General features: G+C 40.5%; 1 protein-coding gene across 2 annotated transcripts in view; it reads left to right on the top strand.

Annotated features, from left to right (window-relative positions):
• HECW2 (HECT, C2 and WW domain containing E3 ubiquitin protein ligase 2) overlaps positions 1-15,884 on the top strand; it is a 105,921-nt gene extending 90,037 nt beyond the window's left edge. For both annotated transcript variants that reach the window (XM_059475588.1, XM_059475589.1), the window contains 4 exons: positions 360-474; positions 1,246-1,331; positions 2,689-2,801; positions 8,224-15,884. In XM_059475588.1, the coding sequence (XP_059331571.1) occupies positions 360-474; positions 1,246-1,331; positions 2,689-2,801; positions 8,224-8,335 (426 nt within the window). In that variant the 3' untranslated portion in view covers positions 8,336-15,884. The remainder of the gene's footprint in view (positions 1-359; positions 475-1,245; positions 1,332-2,688; positions 2,802-8,223) is intronic.
• The last annotated feature ends 3,324 nt before the right edge of the window (positions 15,885-19,208 follow it).

The raw sequence follows: 19,208 nt of genomic DNA, 5'->3' as shown, positions 1-19,208 counted from the left end.
AAATATTTTTCTCCTTGTATACATTTCCAAAATACAGGGTCCCAAATATAATCAGAAGTGCTCTTGTAGATACTGGAAGGGGAAGGGAGTGTAAAAAAAATGTTTTTAATAATTTATATAAAGACTATGGTTCTGTGTCTACTTTGCACTGGACAATACTCTCAATCACTGTATGATTAGCACTGAATCCTTGCTCTGTTTCTGCACTGGGTCTCTGAGACTTGTTTATTTAAAAAGAAAAACCTGAATTGTGAATTACCTGAAATGATACCTGTTAAATACCTTAGTAGCAGATTTTGTGGGGAGGCATGAATCAGTACATGAAGAAATGCTGCTATGCATTTTATTTCCTTTCACAGGTTGTTGATGCAAGACTGGTGTCTGTATTTGATGCCAGAGAACTGGAACTGGTTATAGCTGGAACAGCAGAAATTGACTTGAGTGATTGGAGAAATAATACAGAGTACAGAGGAGGTAACTTGAATTTTGACTTGTTCAGTAAGAGTGTTGAGGGCTCTGGATCTACCTAGTTTTCAAGACAATAAAGAACCATCCCATGAGATACATTTATAGTAACTTCTGAGCTTCTTTGGTTAAGTTGGTGTTGGGAGAAGGTAATTTTTCCATTTCAGTTTGCTTTCTGGCATCTCCTTGCAGCTCTTTCTTGGCTGTCCTTGCTGAGACAGCACTACAGGACACTCTTCTCCACAGAAAGTGCCACGTTCAGCTGCACACTGGGAGGTACCTCCCAGACCTGGGGGAGAAATGGAAATGGTAGCCATTCTTAGTTGGATATTCCTTTTTTTTTTTTTTTACACAATCAAAGTTGACAGGAAATTAGAAGCAATCACAGTGGCTGCAGGCTGGTAGTTGAAATAATTTGAGAACAACAGAAGATTTAGGAGCTGTGAGAGAGATGGTTGCAGCATCATTTGTAGCTTTGGATAGATAAATAGCACAGTACTGGAATATTTCAAGAACTGGCGTTCCTGTTAGTGACTGATTAATGGAAGAAAGGGTTGCACAAGGAATATCAATTTTTTTTGTCATAGTACATTCATTCTCTGCCTTCAGGATTTCTAAGCATTTTAGGAGTATGTCTCTCTCACCTTCTGCCATTTGATGCAATTGGATAAAGAATATGGCATTATTGTGACTAGGGCCAAACCAGGAAAAGCTTACTAACTATTCCCTCAACCACTTTCATAGCACCTGAAAGTGTAAAGGCTCTTGTTCTTTTAACAGGTTATCATGACAATCACATTGTAATTCGGTGGTTCTGGGCTGCTGTGGAAAGGTTCAACAATGAACAACGTCTAAGACTTTTACAGGTAAGAAATCAGCTGATCTGTGTAAAAATAATTAAAATTTTATGCTAAAATAGCCCCATCCTGGTTTAGGATACCCAGAAATGATGGTGATGTTTACTAGGGGGAATACCCTGAGTCAGAGGTTAAATGTAATAATTTCAAGTGACAGAAGCTCACAGGTATTTTTATAGATTTCTAAGTTTAGAATTACATTTAAGACACAATGGCTGATGTCAATAATCCTTTACTATTGTTTGATTAAAAGTACATTAAGACTCCTAAAGACAGAAAAGGAAAACTGTGTAACTGGTTATGTCACTAGCTAGAAATGTTAATAGTATTTACACAGCTTAGGACAGAGAAAGCTTAGATGGAAGTTCAAGGCTTCAAATTAGAAAATAATGATGCAAGCCTTTAAGTCAGTCCAATTTCATTTTCACTAAACCTACAGGTTCCAGTCACCCTGCTGCTGAAGGACAAAATACCTCAAGAAAAGAATATTTATACATGTGGGTTTACTATTGAGTTAAATTTTTAAATTTCAGGCTACATCCATCCTGTCTGTAAAGAAACAGACAAACCTCCACTGCAAAACATACCACGTTATTGATCTAATATGAAATCTGCTGGTTTTAACAATTCAGTATTTTTATCTGATCACTGAATTATGAAGAATTTTCTTTTTTGAATCTGTTTAAGTATTTTTAAAAAGCCTGTAAAAAGGCAGTGTGGAACATCTCATTTGATGGAGAGACAGAAATGTCTGCTTGTATGTCCCTGTCACATCTGTTAGTCAGAAATCTTTGTAATATCCAGGTCATTACAAATTAAATAGTCTCTGATCTGTCAAAAGCTACATTTGATCTGTTCATGACAGGTTGTAAATAAAACTGCTCACCAGTCAGTATTTCAGCAAATGTCAGTGGGCATATCTAACCTTTAGAATTTTGTCCTTTTCTTACAGTAGTTAGTTGTGGTTTATAAAGCAAAGGAAATCCATATAGCTAAAAAGGCATAACACAAAGCCACTGGATATTACTATGTTTTGTATTAGTTCCTTTTAATGCAGGAAACAGCAGCAAAAAACTCACTTAGGCTTAAGTCTGAGTAACTGGATACTGATAGTGTGTTATTATACAATATTTATGCAGCAGGAAACCTTTGGAGGAAATTAATCTGCTAAGCTGCCTCTTCTAGAGCCCAGCCAGGAAATGGTGTTTGCCCTTAGCTCCATGTAAAGTAACATTTATTGCTTGTGCCTCACAAATTTCCTTGCTTTGCGAATGCTTTTCCAAACGTGTCTGGGCTGTGGTGGGAGTGCTGCTGTGTCCCCCAGCCCCTGTGTGCAGCCTGTCCTGATGGGTGTTTGTGCTGCCAGTTTGTCACAGGCACGTCCAGCATTCCCTACGAAGGCTTTGCCTCTCTGCGGGGCAGCAACGGGCCCAGGCGCTTCTGCGTGGAGAAGTGGGGGAAGATCACTGCTCTTCCAAGGTACAGCTCCAGGGGCTTCACAGGGCCACTCTGGGGGAACAGATCACCTGTTGGACAAACATTAACAAAATATGCAAATATATTGCATATCCCTCACATGCAAATTTCCTTCCCTGTAGTTGCAGTGTCTGATGCATCCCTTTTGGTTTGAACTCAGTTTTGTTCTCTTAAGCTGGACAGGGCAGGGCAACTGTGGCTGACATCCATATTGTGGTGTTTTTCTCATGGAAAATTATCTTACAATGATAGCTACTTCTGACTTTCTTTATTACATTTGATTAAATGTGCAAGTATTTATTTACTGAACATGCAGTTCACAAGTTAGGAGCAAAAATGAATATGAATTAAAATGAAGTAGCTCTTGTGACTATGACTGAAAGCTACTATCCTATTTTTTGCATCAGACACAGGCTTTATAGTATAGTTTAGTGATACAATTTTTATGCTTGGTCTGATGTCAAGGGTTAACAAATACTGAGGAAGAAAGCTGTGAGTGCAGAATAGATGGGAGGGAGTAATTTCACTTGAGAAGAAGCAAGAGAGACAAAAAAGGTGAGGATTTCAAAGAGAACAACTAAGATCAATTGAAATAGGTGAAGAGGGTAAAGGAACAGCATCAGAGTCCAAGATATGAAAGCAGGACTTGAGATGTACAAGCCCTTGCAATTTATATTGGGTAGGGCAAGTTTAGAGGAGTAGGATGAAAAGATTAAAAAAAAAAAACTTTCCAGTTTTTGGAGCAGAAAAAAGAGTTCTCTTCAAAGGTCCATGGTAACAATGCCAGGACTAGACTAATAATGTGAATGATGAAAAAACCACCTTCAGCTTGGTTTCTTCATTGACAGAAAATTACAGGTTATTGTCCTTACTGTGATGAGACTGATAGCTGGGAGATTTCCTTTCACCCAGTTCTGTGATTCTGCAGCCTCTAGAATGGGTTAGGAGTGGTTAGACACAGATTAGTGTGTGGAGTGTGGGCAGCCTGACTCTGCTTCATCACACCTCAGCTTTAGTGTGCTGTGTACAGCCTCTGGAGGCAGCTTTGGGCTGGGCTGATCCATGGAGGCAGCTCAACCCTAATCATAAACCCACTCCTCATAAACAAGGTGCCTCAGGAATAACTTGCATTCAGAGTCTCATCTTAGACACAGGATGGCTGTCAGAGACACTCAGTGTCTCTCTGACCAGCAACCTGTAGGTTTTTCCTCCAGGTCAGAGGCAGAGATGTCTCTTGGGTTGGCTGCTGCCATCAGAACTGCGTGGAGAAGCTCATGGACACAGAAGTGGTGCTGTGAAATCCACAGGCACAGCAGGTGGCCTTTAAACAGAGCCATCTTTCCTGTTTACAGCACAAATGAGAGCCAGGCAACTGAGGATTAAAGGAATCCAAATCCTGAAAATTGCTATTTCATATCAAATGTCATTTGGGGACCTAGTAATATCTTGTAGCCCAATAAGTCTTCTTTATAGTTTGATTATGATTGGCCTATGGACTAGCTTTGATTCTGTTTAAGAAGTAAAAGTTGTGACTTTTTAAGAAAATAATTTCTGACTTCAAAATCAAGATTTTTTTTTTGTGAGTTTAAGTTAGAAGAGAGATTGCATGATTTTTTTCCATATATTCTCTGAAGCTGAAATTCCTGGTGCTTGCAAGCAGAGTTGGAAAAGGTCAGGACCTGCCAGAACAGGATGTTCAGAATTTCCTCTGGAAAGGTTATGCAGAACCCTGGTTGTGATAAATTGCAGAATAAAACTGCTTCCAAAAGTGCAATATGGAGAAACATGTTGAGGATCTTTGCTGTCATAGGCTGTTCAACAAGTGTAGGGGAATTGCCAGCTCCTCACATTTAAGAGATTGTATCATTAATTGAAATTTCACTTACCCCACTTTCCCTGGTTAGCAAACATTTGAATTTTGTCTCTCTGGATTGTTTGTACCATACAAATGTGAGAATTAAAATAAAAACACCTGTGTGTGACAAACACCTGCAGTCATTATGAGCAAGCAGTTCCTGGTATTCACACATGGTAAACCTTGATCTCATAAAAAATGAAACCTCTTCCATGTTAGCGCTGAAATGGGTTAAGCCCCAAGCCAAAAGTGCTGTTTGCATTTTTACATGTGTAGTTCTTGGATGCAGTGCAGCTTCAGCCTGGGTCTCAGCAGCCTCTCAGACCCCCTGTGCAAACACCAGGTACTGCTGGCTTGGAGGTAACACATCAGTAACTACAACCCCGAGTAGCAGCTTTCAAGAGGTTTCCAAACAAGCCCCTCATGTGTCAACACATCGCTGGATCTGCTGGGAACGCTGCCCTAGGACTCTGTGACTCCTACTAATTCTCTGATAACTAAAGCTTTTATGTTAAGGCACCATCACTCACTCCTAGCAGTGTTGTACTTTGTAAATTGCCCTCTTAGCAGGAGTGCCTGTGAAATTTGATAGTGCTCGGTGCTCAGGTGGCAAAAATGAGGATTTAACAGGTCAGTGGACTTTGTTTTCTTCCTCTGTTTCTAAAAACATTACTGCAGTGCTGAAAACACATAAGAATACCCATCCCCATTTCTTCCTGGTCTGAGACACAAAGGGCAGCTAGGATAGTCACTTAGGTATGTGACTGTGGCCCAAGCAGCTGTGAATGTAAACACATAAGTTTTCACTAGATGTTTGCCTAGTTCCCACTGTTCTGACTGCTGTGTAATCAGCTCTGCTGAATCCAAACAGTGAGGTTTCTGTGAGGCACATGTCAGGTTGCCCAGCTTGCATTGCTGTCTTTGACGCTGACTAGGTAGCATGTAAAATGCCCTGGAAAAGTTGATTATTATGGGTCTAGCTTAACTATTGCTAACCCAGTGCCACTTCTACTTCCTTCTTTTACACTGTGTTGCAGATTAGACTAAACTAGGGGAAGGGACCAGTACACTTTCTGTTCACTCCCATGCTGAGAAATTGGTTCCAGGTTCATTGCTGTACATTATTTATTCATTCATGTGATGGTTCACTTCGAAATTATATTTATGTCTGACTACTGCATTTTAATCCTAAATCACTCTCTTTTACTATGGTAATCAAAATGAAGGGGAATTTAATTGGGAATCTGAGAACTTAGACTTTAGGAACCAAGATGGGTTTTTATGTTGTCATAGATGTGAGCCCAGGAAGAGGAACAGTCAGTGCCCATGTGGTTTGAAATGTTGGAATGGGAAGATACTACCCAGAAGGGAAAAACCACGTTTGTCTCAAGGACTTAGGAGGTTGTGTGCTGGGGTTGGAAAAGCTTGCATTGCCTCAGAAGACAAAGGTCTTGTTTTTGTCTTTTTTAATTACCTGGTTTTCCACAGTTAGTGATTCCATTTTCAAAATTGCCCTCAAAATAAGATAAAACTCAGTTCTCTTAATAAATGTAAACAACATGCCAGCTTACTATTAAACCAGTTAGTAATGAATCCCTTGCTAATTATATACTGTGTCTTTTATAATTTGTGGTTTTACAGCCCACACAGCATGATCCATAGTTCTAATGAGTGGCTGTCAGCCCCATGGAGCAGAAGCATGTGGTTAGGCTCTTAATTGCCTAAGACTCTTCAGCACTCTACATTGAATTCAAGGGATCACTGAGTTCCTGTTGCTACTGGTCTTAAATTGGTCTCTTTCTTCATAAGAGGCTATTTTCAATTTTTTAAAGTACTCTGCAGGACATGGAGCAATATAGTCTGTATCACAGATATTATTTTATAAGCTTTTTGGAAAGGTGAAGGAGGAGTTAAAGCTTTCGTCCAGGAGCCTTAGAGAGATGCCTGGGTACAAAAATTTTGCCAGACCCCTGGAATATGGAGTGGGGAAATGCCATCTCTGGTACACAGCATGTACCTGCAGTGTTCTTCTAAGAGTACTGGATTTGGGGAGGGTGCTAAAGGCAATTTTTTTTTAAGTGATTGCATATTTGGTGTTTATAATAATGGTGTGACCTTGTGTGCTGTGTATACATATCTTCAGCCTGATATTTTTATGACACTACAAGGCTGTAACTGAGTGGGTGTTTCAGCTTCAATGAGTTCCAGTTTGTGATGGATTCTGAGGTTTTTTAACAAGTGAGATTAACCCACTTCACTCCATGTTCCATTCCCATAGCTGGGAGCTACTTAAAGTGGCAATTAATGAATTTGCTCACGTGGAAGGCAGTACTTTCTGGCTCAGAGGAAGTCTGTACAGGTCTGTGGTAGACAGCTGGATTTCTGGGACTGGGTAGGTTGAATGAGGAGATGTGTTTGCTGTGAGGAGGGAGCTTTTTCAGTCCTTCCATTAACATGTTACATATTTGTGCATAATACAGATCATGCTGATGAAGGGCAGGGCACTGCAGGAGGAGTTTGATTTTCAGCTGGATTGAGCTTAAATAAATGACTCTATGATGTATTTTATTGCAAAAGATTGAAGTATTTGTAAACAGAGACCTGCTAAAATTCGAAAATCAATCTAAAGTGAGGCTGTGTTACAAAGCTTTAGAGCAGAAGAGATGCCTCTTCCAGTTTCTCTTTGCATCATTTCATCCTCAAGATCCCATCACATTAATAGTTACATTGTCTATTTCATTAGAGCAGACTCATCCACCTCAGTGTTTTAGAAAATACCATCCTTAGCATGCCCTGAGGTCAGGCAATGATATCTATGGTTCCATATGAAGAGAAACCTTTGTTATCTCCCTTTTCATTCCCTGGAAGAGGATTTGAGAGACAGTTCCAAATGTGTCAACAAACTTCAGGTAGATGGACTTCAAAAACTGAGAAATAAATTGCATGATCACACACTTCAGAAAGCAGGGCAACCTCTAGCAACCAGGTTTGTGCGTGGCTTTTTTGTAATTCCAAAATCTGCTGGCCTCTAGGGCAGATCCATCCACAAGCACTATGCCTCAACAACACCATCCATATGCTAAGGAACTGTAGAAGGAAGAGCATCTAATTTATTTGTCTTTTACCACTGCAGATCTGGAGATATGTGGAAATATCTTATCATTGCAAATACAGTATTCAAATATCATCCATACAAAAAAGAAAGGCTGCATCTCAGAAGACACATTTAAAGCCAAGATTTCAGACCAGACTGTTTGACTTGTGCCATGCCAAATGATTCTTTTTTTTTTTCTCATGCACATTTGATGGATAAAATCTATCCCATGCCTTTTGGACTGTCAGTATGTTTCTAAAGAGCTTCATAAATGCTTCTTACTGGCTTATTTTAATGAGAAGAAAGTAGATTAAACCTCACTACCTGTTCAATTGGAAAATATCATTTGACAGAACAAAGTCTTCCAAAAGAATACTATCTGCCCATCTCTATCCAAGCACATACCAATCTGTGTGTTCTCTTTTGAACTTTGCAAATAATGCACTTCTTCACCTCCTCTCTCTTTTTCCCCTCAGGGCTCACACTTGTTTCAATCGTCTGGACCTTCCCCCTTACCCATCATTCTCTATGTTATATGAAAAACTGTTGACAGCAGTAGAAGAGACAAGTACTTTTGGACTTGAGTGATACACAAACCACAGTGCCCAGCTCATTGGACTTTTGTGGATCTGTCTTCTCAAGGAATGAATGAACTTTTGTATTGGATTCCCTAGAGGAAAATTGTTTCATGGTGCAATTCAAATAATGAGGTTCCACAAAGGAGCTTGTGAAGCAATTAAAAAGCATTGTGGTAGTGGCAGAATTCTCAACAGTGAAACTAGAGTGTGCCTGGTGTGCAGGGAAAGCCAAGTCTTGCAATCCATGGGGTTTTGGGATGGCTACACTTCTTGAGTTTATTTTCTGAGCAAACCAGAAACCTGATGCCATGTTGTGATCCATTTGGCTACTGCAAAACTGACATGTACCCAAGGACTGGATTTCATCAAAGTTGTTCAATAGAAAATTCAAGTCAAAATGTGAAATCATTCAGTCCCTTACCTACCCAGTAAATTATCAAAAAAGCATACAACTGAACTTTTATAAATTCTTTTTTTTTTTTTTAATTCATGAAGGTACATTCCTTTATGCCATATGTTATAACAGCATAGTCTTGCTTTACCTAAGACTACGAGTGCCTGCATGGAGAACACCATAAAGCTCCAGTTCCTGGGGCAGAAGTGAGTTGGAAGGAAAATCAGCAACAAAGGATGTAACAACAGCTTGTGCATTGAGGAGGTTTGTGGAAATGCATTTGCCAGTGGTGTGTATGACAAAATATGAGCTGTTACAATGAACTTATTAACTTAATAAGACTGATTTTATGCTTTATACTGCATGGAAACTATTTTAAGAAGAAACTAGCAATTTATCACAGCATATCAGGAAAAAAACCCTAACACAGTGACTTCTGTTTATTTTTATAGGTTCGTTATATTATGTTTCTTAGAGTGTAAACAGGAAACAAGCAAACAAAAGTGTTATTTCTGTTTTGTCACTTTCCATGCTTGAACAGACATTCTGCTAGTGTTTATTCTTTAAGCACTCTCCAGGGAAAAAAAATGCCTTTTATTTTTATAAGAGTAAAAAAATCTCCCGAAAATATTTTGCACTGAATGTACCAAAGTTGAAGGGACATTATGATCTGACTGACAGCAAATTGCATCACTATCAAATATCTATAAAAATGCTTAGGAACCAGGCTTTCTTCACAGTGCCATGTCTATAGATATCAGGACTGTGCACATAAGTAATAATTTTATAATACTATATGTGATATTGTAATATGCATTTATTTTAAATGCATCTGGGTCATTTTTCATGCATTGGATAACTTAATGCAGTGGAATTTAATACAGATATTTCATATGCTCCCCACAACTTTTTATTTGTACAGCACTGTAAAACACTAGCTCATTTGGAAAACCATGAATAACTTCTTTAAGGTGAGCCACTGGTCATAATGCCACTGTCCTGTATCAGTGAACACCTACAAGATGTAAACTGTTCGTAGTGTCCAAGCTTGCATTTTCACTGATAAATAGTTTTCTTATCCAGTGTTATTTGCAGCAGTTTCTATGGCATATCAAACACTGCATGGACACCGATTTCTTTATGCTTAATTTTGCTGAAATACACGAGGCTTGCTCGCTTCTATTTTTGGTACTTTTCCTCCAGATGGTCTTGTGGAACACTCGTGCAGCTGTGCCTCATTTCTCGCACAGCTGCCGTCACGCGCTGCATCCACCACATTTTCAAATGGCAGGAGTTGCGCTTGGACACTGGATGACAAGAACACGAATCCAGCTCTGTGCTAGCCCTTTGGTAGTGCTGCAGCACAGCGAGCTCTGTTCTGTGGGGAAGGTAGCTTTTGGAGAAACCTCCTCGCTTTGGCGGCTCTTGAAGGGGCATCTGAGGGAGGTGCCTGCTTGTTCTGGTGGGAGGTTTGTTCCAGCAGAGGCAAGTGTCCCTGGAGATGCCGTCAGCAGAGACTGCCAGCCACCCCCCGAGGCAAAGGCAGCTGCAGCTGTGGTGGTGACTGAGAAAACCCTTCAGACTCACTGAGGAAATGGCACATGTGCTAAGGAAAAGCAAAATCAGGGCGAAAGCATTCTTTTATTTCAAGGATAATTGAGCTTCTGCATGACATCTGGGACTCTCTTAAGTAACTTAGGTTTTCTTAGGCTACTTCTGGCTGGTATGAAGTAGCAAAGAAAAATCCAAACACATCGCCCTGTTTCTACACGTGTATTTATCAGTCTTTGCTAAGATTGCATGTCACGGGTCCTAATGCACATCTCTCTTCAGACCATGAACGAGCAGTAGGCAAACTGACTTTTCAGCAGGTCAGTCCAGCATGGCTCATGTTTCATGGGATCCATTCACTGAGTAGCTAAAAGTCTGGCACTCAGAGCAGAATGCAACTTCTGATTGGTTGAGGGACTACAGAATTTTCATTTTACAATACTGTGTTATCTGTGGTCTTAAAAAAAGAGATTTCCCAGGTGGAAACTGTATCTACAAGTTTTGAACCAGATACTCTTTGGAATGAACAGTTTAAATATTTGGCACAAAGTAAGTTTATACTAGTTTGCCTTTTAAGTTATGCTTTTGTACAAAACTAAAACAATAAATGCATCTTGTCAATTTTTATTTAAATATATCTACTGCACCCATTTGTTCTGTATTTATGCATGTAAAGATAATTGAAATCAGCCATGATAATCTAATATTCTGTGAAGATGTGACAGGGTCACGAGTGGGGCAGCTGTCAGTTAGAAAATAGATAAATTTTAAAAAAATCCAGAGTCTTCGTAGCACCAAAGCCAAGAGAGACTAAGGAGAAGTTGCTCCTTCCTCCTTTGCTGCCAACATCCCCTGGGGGACTCCAGAAAAGCGCTGTGGGAAGGTTGAGGTGTCAGCTGGGTACAGCTCCCTGTGCTGCCTCGAGCACTTGGCTCTTTGTGACGTGTAAGGGATGCTGCTGCTCCAAGGGATTAGCAAGGAGGGAGTAGAGGAGAGGAAGCCTGAGCTTACTCAGATACCCACATCTCCTGGCAACTGCTTGGAATGTTCTCCCTTTAGTTTTGGAAGCCATTCCCATTTAATGTGTCCCAAGGGAAAGCCAGCTTTCATGTCTTGCAGCTTGGCTGCAGCAGGCAACCACAATGCTATTGCTTATGACACAGTGTAGCAGGGATGAGGGTCCACACAGAGCAAGGCTGGGGAGCCCTTCCAAAGCTCTGTATCTCCTTGGAGCTTTTCCAGATGGTGCTAAGGAGCTTTGCATTTAGGAAGGAAAAAAGTGGACAGAAGAATCCCTTCAGCCAATGACAACTCATACTAACTTAACCCGCAGCATCTCCATCACACAGAGGCTGGCAGGGGATGTCCCTGCAGGAATTGTTTCCTGCAGCCCATGTTTCCTGCTCTGCTGGGAAGTGGAGCCACACATCACCAGCCAGAAAGCAGCTCCCAGGTCACTGCAGGCTGGGCAGGCTGGCAGCAGAGTGGCCTCTGTGCCACACATGCCAGGGCAGGGCCTCTCTCCCCAGGTCACAGTGTGCCAGCCCAGCAGAGGTGTGCTTTGCTCACCTGGCACTACTGGCAGTCAGGTTACAGCTAGAACACTCCTAAATACATCACAAAAGCTTGGAATCAATGAAGCTGTGCAGTGGGGCACCTGCTGTAGCAGTCACCATTGAGTCTGTGGGCCAGCAGCAGTGAGGGGAGTGGTGCCTTTGCCCACAGCAGCAGGGCACAGCCATCTGCCACCTCTGTCACAGCGCCAGCAGCACCTGGCAGGGCAGGACAGGAAAGCCTTTCCATCCAGAACTTCTTCCCCACCCCACTCCCTGCCTGCTGTTTTTCCTTGGTATTCATCAAACATTTCCCTCCTTTTGCTTTTAAACATCATTTTCATTCTCCTGTACTGACCTTACCATGAAAAATGCTAGCATGGCTTAGAGAGTAAGTGGGGTGAGCTCTTGTGGGTTCCCAGGCAAGGCTGCTCAGGGGCAGCACCACATGAGCTGCACATGGCAGCAGGCAGCCCCGGGGCACGGGGGCAGGGAATAGCTGTAATCTCGGGGAACCGGGAATCTGGGCAGCAGTGCCCTGGCAGGACATCACACACAGCTGCTGCTGGGAGCTGGACTGGCAGAGCAGCCGACTGGTAGTTTGCTCTGTTTGAAATTACAGGAAACAGAAGAGGTTTGTGGTTTCTTATGTATTTTTAATCCTTTAAAAAAAGTTTAAAAAAAAATTCCTTCTGGAGCATTTGCAATGGTATAATCTGGTTGTTAAATGTAATCTCAGCAGTATAAATTCCAGATGTTTACTGAGTTTCTGCAGTGGTAGCTGCACAGTTTTATGGAGCTGCTTGGAGCAGGCTGTCTCTGATCTAAGGGCATCCCTGTTCACATCAGGGAAACTTCAGCAGCTGTGTTTAAATGGCCAGTGTAAGTTCATGTCCCATAGCATAAAGCAAGTTACTTCTTTTCAGTGAATGAAACTTATCTGCATTAAATTATACTAATAGTGTTGGTTTTCCTGCCACTTTTTTATGTGGAGGGTTAATATATTCCTGTTAGCACTAATGGGAATTGAGAAGACGGTTGCTCTCCAGTCATAAGACTGCAGATGTAGCTTTCATCTACTGTTGTTTTCCCTTCTCATCCTTTTCTCTCTAGGCAAGCAATTGAGCTCCAAGCAAAATTTCAGAAAAATACTCAAAGCTGGCTTCTTAAACTGTTTGTGTTTTGGCTCAATTATGTGCTATAAAGCAGAACTGCAGAAATGCTATGGGTTGACTGGCTCATCAGTTTAAGTAGAAAATTCTTTACGATTTTGTTAGTGCAATGACAGTGGCTGCTCTTGGACTAGTTTAACCTTTTGCCTAAATATTTCGCAATAAAAAATTTTTGGGGGTCGAATTTGAAATTACTTGTTTGCTGGAAAACTAAATATTTGTTAGGTAAATAGTAGAGGAAAAGAATAACTTTACTAAAGGCAGCATAAACCACATCAGTTAGCAGTATGCAGAATTACAATGCTGACCCTCCAAACACAGAATTTTCACAATGAAAGATGTGATTTATATTTTGCATGTCTTCCAAATAGACCGTGAACTTCATAGTGCTTCTGTTCAGCTTTAGACTGACTAATTTTGGCATTAGGCTACTACTATTTGGGATATTCATTGCTGTGAAATATTTTTTACTGAAACATTTGTAGTATTTTTACTAAATATTTCCCTTTAGGACTTTGCTTCATAGGTTTTGCTCAGAGCCATATTACTCTGTAGGTATTTTAAGGTGAAACCATGATTATTTAATAATTCTGTTTTGTATGACTGACCTTCTGGCCACTGTTTAGAAAGGTTCCTCCTGATTTTTGGTAAAAGGATGACAGTCAAGGACTCCTGGAATGGTTACAATCTGCTGAAGTGTCTGTATATATTCTAAATGCATTTAAAAATACCTCCTGAGGACTATGTGAAATAGTTGCTACACCTATTGATTAGCCCCTTTCTAAGTCAATATTTCAAAATTTGAACTTGTTTCCTTTCAGATTACATTGCAGAATAATGATACTAAAATTTTAACTAGAGATGTATTCTGACAAATTTCTCAAAGCTATGATGGATGTGAAAGGGAGCTGAGCTATGCTGCTCTCAATCCTTTCACCCATTAAAAAACTTCTGAATAATGAAACTTTATCTTTTGGGTTTCAGTTGTTTCTTGTTTTCAGAACTTTGAGCAGCTTCTCATTCAGCCCGTGTTAGAAAAAGCCTTGCCTACTTGGAGGCTTTTGTTAAGCACTCAGGAGGTATATTGTTCAACTAATTTAACATCCCTTTGTGCTGACATCATTAGCTTTTAAATGTATAAACCTAGAGAACTCCACAGGACTCTGGTCTCCCTTATTCTGGGCTGCCTTCCAAAGCCATCCATCCTGTCCCTTTTGACTGCACATAATCCTGCAATCACCCAGAGACAATTGCTGACCACCTACACTGACTGGAGCTGTAGTATCACAGTAAGACTCTGGTTTGGGTTTGCTTTCAAAAGCAGCTCCCTCAGTCCAGTCAACAGGATGACTGTTACTCTCACATCAGGACTCAGTTGTTCAATAAAAATAGTCATAAAAGTGGTTTTGAAAACAGTTGATTAGACATCCAAAGGTAAAATGTCTTTTGGTTTTGGTTTTGCAGAATTAATGAGGCAGGGGATTTTGCTTGCAATGTTTTATATTGCCAGAATTTGTGGGCCCCATGGGCTGCCCCAGGCTGTTGGCCAGGTGGGTGCAGAGCCTTTGCAGTGAGGCAGGTGATGCTGATCCAGAAATCACAGCAGCAGGAGATCTGTTCCCGTAGTGAGGACTGTGCCTTCCACAGCTGGAGGCTTTCTCATGCAGCCCTTGAGCTGGATTTTCCCCAAAAGCCTGTTGTTTCTCTGATGCCTGCTACTTGCTATACAAGCAGCTCATGACACACTCCACTGACTATTCCACATCTTCCATTTGAAATGAGGATTACATTTTTCATAGTTAGAAATGCCCATCCAGCAGTATAAGGGTCAATAAAAGAGGATTTTGCTGAGACATCATATTTGATTGCCATGCTGACTGCAGTCAGACGTTGGAGCTCACTAATTTTAAAGTAGATTACTGTATGAATAAGAAAATAAATCTGGGAAGCCTCATAAGTAATTCTAAGCAGGAATGTAATTGTAGGTGCTGTAATGATAAGACAGGGCAGTTCCACGCAGCACATGAGATAGAGCTGTGGAGGAGGCTGGAGTGAGCACAAGGCTGAGAGTAGGCTCAGAAAAAGGACTGCACTTCGAGGGTAGGGAGCAGGACAGTGAGCTGTGATGAGCCCTGGCATATAAAACAGGACACTTCCTGCTTGAAAATTAGGCTATGATAATGCACCTAGGAAAAAATGACTGCTCATCCTGAAATACATTGGTGTTACTGCAACTGCAGGACATGCTTTAACTGATTATTAGCTTTTGAAAATCTAAGTACACAATCAGAAAATTTACTTCTATGTGGTTTGTCTTTTTTGTTTTGTTTTATTGGGACTGGGTTTTTTTTTATTTGGGCCGTTTTCAGGAAAATGAAGGCTTTTAAATAAAATAAGGGTGGTATCTGGAAGTGGTCTTATGTTTGTACAAGTAATGACTGTTTATTATATCTGCATTTGGCAAAGGATACCATTTCTGATAAAAGGTTAAATCATCACAACCAATGGTGACTTTCCTCTTCAATGTGATGGGCCAAATCCCTAATGTTTAGATGTGACAAAATGCAGATTTTGGGTTTTTTTAAAAGATACTTGATATTTGCATTATGGTTGTATAAGGACCACGCATTTTGACAAAGAGAAGGATTGAGGTGGCACTTCCAAGGCTTACTTAGGGTAATTAGAATTTTCTCAATGACCTAGGTAATGTTACCCATGCAGATGCAAGTCTTGATTCCATTCACACTCTAATGACATTATTTAAAAAAAAATACTGTGTAAGAGGGTGGGAGGGTTTCATGATGGGTTTCTGCACCTAAAAGTTGACATGGTTTTTTTACCTGAAAGATAAGACTATTGAATGATTGAATATGAGAGTCAGGAAAGGAATTCCTTGTGAGTTTTCTTCTGCAACATGGTCACTGAGACAGTAGGAGTTTATATATACTTGAAGTCCTAAATGAGAAGACAACTCCGATGTTGAACCATACTGGTTCAATAGTGCCATTCAGCAGGACATTTTTCTGCAATGAGTCTGCAACACTCAGGAGACTGCTGTTTATTATCAGCATTGCAGGGAGGAGGAGAATTATGATAATATTAACTACATAAATCACATGTGAAGGATGCTTTTTCTTTGCACGCTGTTTTTCATGGGAATGACGTAGCCTTGAGGGCATCCATGAATCCCGATCAGCAAGGCTGCTTTTTGAATAATTGACTGAACATTTGTACTTGTAAGTGCTGGTACAGTATGGAAAGAAAGATCTTTAGAGGAGAAGAAGGTAATGAGGGATGTGGTGTGGAATACTGCTACCCCCAAGTCAGTTGATGTTCCTGCCCTTGCTAGTTACAGTTTGGGTTTTTCAGCATGTTTCAAAGTGTGTAGAGTTTTACAAGTTTTTGTAGTGGGGATGCAGGCATCCAGAATCTAACAGGATTATAGGTGCATCTTCCTCATTTTTGACAATTACTTGATATAATTTTATACCAAGTTCTTTGTTTTTAAAGAATTTCAGGCACTGAGAATATGGAGTGCATATTTATTTCTAAGCTTTAAGTAGAACACGGTGTATTTTTTAATCCTTTCCATACTTTTCAGTTAAAGTGTTCACAAGACTGTATATCAAATACAATTCCAAGTTTTTCTATCTTTCTACAAGCCAGTTTAAGTTTCATCTGAATTTGGTACATGACTTTCACAAAACACTAAATGGGGAATACCTGCTTCAAGCATTAAGATGTTTCCCTCCTTTTCCCTATTTACATTGCATTACATTTCAGGATTTTTTTCTTCGAGGCAGAGAGGAGAGATAGAAAATGTGTTGAGTGTGTTACAGGGGCACACAATGTGTGTCATTGTGCCTGGCTTCAAGGAATGTACTATAATGTTTGACTGCTCACAGATTTACATAATTTGAATACAGGACTGTTGTGTTGTATTCCCTGTTACTCAAAAACATTTGGGGAAAAGAATTTTCTGTGTATAATTTTATTTTCATACTGATCTCTATTTTGTTTAAGACCATGTTTCATCATGAAATCACTTAATTAAAATAAATCTTCTTACAAAATCTGCTTTGTAAAACATCTCTTTTATTGTGCCTCTGAATATGCTGCAACATCCTTTTTGAAGTGAGTACCTTTAGAGCATTCTGTCTTTTTGCAGCATTTAAAAACCTTTAGAGAAACCACAAGATACTCTTTCTGACATCTCCTTTGCTAAGTGGTTTCTGGTGGTCTGTGGAGTTCGGCATATTACAAACCATGATTTTGGAAGTGGGAAAATTAAGGATTCTTCAGCCATATGCAACATAATTTGAATAAGAGCTATATATGAAAAGAAACCCCTTATGACAAACAAAGCACCAGAGCTGACAGGAAAATACTTCCCAGCAGTGGCTGCAACTCAGGAAAGCTCTCTTTTTCACAGGGAAATGCATTCTGTTGTCTTTAATAAAAGTCAGTGGCCCCCACCAAATATTTCCTCCTTCTTTTCTAAGAGATGGTAGTGGTTAGAGTGGGAGAAACTGGTCTTTAACCAGTTCTTAGGCAAAGGTTCTCCCCACCACGACACAGCCTGAGAATGGTTAAATGGCCACTTGTCACTTCTCCTTTGTGTTACACAAACTGGAGAACCTGATAGTAAAGTGACATTTCCATTAAAAAAAAAAAAAAACTTTCTCTAGAAGGTGATTTTGCATTCTCTTGCTGCTACTCAAGATGTGGTGCCAGCTAACTGGAGTCATTGAAGGAGAGCTGCTGTGGGAAGAGGTGAGGCTTTGGGACTGGAGCCCTCTCAGAATCTCTTCTCTGACATTCTTGATGTCAGACTCATGAGGTATTTTCATTCAGGTCACTGATAACTGATGCCACGTAGTGCACAATCACTCACTCGCTTTCCCTCGGTGTAAACACTGCAGTTGGCCTGGAGCCTGTGCTGAGTGTCACTGAGGCAGCTGGGGGGAATCCAGAGATTTCCCACTGCACTGAGCATTGCCTTGTGTGAGAAGGTGGTGCAGAGATTTTAGCACGGGGGGGATAAGATTTTTTTAAATGACCTATATTAAATAAAAACGAGCTGGAGAAGGCTCAGACACTGAGCTTCCAGCTGTGCAGCTCTTAATGTTGTGTGCTTGTCCCCAGTCAGTGGGCACAGTTCCCTACTGAGAAGGGTAGGTGCCATCTCTTCAGACATCATGACCTGTGCTGAAACCAGCATTCCTTGAGGGAGCAGAGCTTTTCCCACAAGGCTGGCTGCCTGGAACACCTGTGCCTCTGATCACCGGGGGCCGTGCATCGCAGCCGTGCTGAATGGCTGCTCATCAAGCGGGAATCGTTCTTTCCGTGAAAGCCTCTACAGGCTGAAAAGAGCCAGCTTTGTAATGAACCGATAATCAAGGTAAGCCAGAGAAGAAGTAACTAAGAATGGGAGCTATGAAGCTAACACCTTTAATTGCTATTTTTTAATGATCCCACAGACCAGGTGTATACATTAGGAATAATAATAGTTCATGATCATGTACTGTTGTGACCTTCAGCCTACCCATTTCCCCTCCTCCACCTTTGTTGTCCTTCTCAGTTGTGGTGTATCTAAGTAAAATTCCAAAGTCCTCAGGGTGGAGTCCTGTCAATTATACCCTTCTCTAAGTGCCATTCATGTTTCCATGGCATTATAGAAACAGATAACCAAGAGTACAATAACATGCATGTCATGATGCATTTTTGATATTTACTTGGTTTTCAAAACTTAAAGGGAGAGTAGAGCAAATCCTGAAGAGCATCAATAAAGACAAAAAAGCAGCTAAGGAGACAAACATAAGCACTGTCATTTACTTCTTGGCACCACGTGCTATAATAACCTAAAACATCTTAATTGTGGCCATCATTTAAATTTACTCTGTGGCTCATTTGGTATGTTTGGAATGCTGCCTGCTTTTCATACTGCACAAAGAGCATTTCTAAACAAAACCAATCCTGTCCACATGTTGTATTTTTGTTTGACAGATGTATTTGAAATCATGTTATAATCAAGAAAGGGTATGATCTGGAACCCTGCAGAGATGGTGGAACTCTGTGGGAGAGAGTAAAGATTTTGGACTGCTTTTGTCAAAAATATCCACAGCTCAAAATGCTAAAAAGCCAGATGGAAGTTCAAACAAGCAGGAGTTACACGTTTTCAGTAGGTACCTCAGTGTGCCAGCTACATGGTGT

Source organism: Ammospiza nelsoni, chromosome 7 (assembly GCF_027579445.1).
Source record: "Ammospiza nelsoni isolate bAmmNel1 chromosome 7, bAmmNel1.pri, whole genome shotgun sequence".
Classification (NCBI taxonomy): Eukaryota; Metazoa; Chordata; class Aves; order Passeriformes; family Passerellidae; genus Ammospiza; species Ammospiza nelsoni.
Note: the sequence above shows the minus strand (reverse complement) of the source record. Positions and strands in the feature narration are given on the sequence as shown.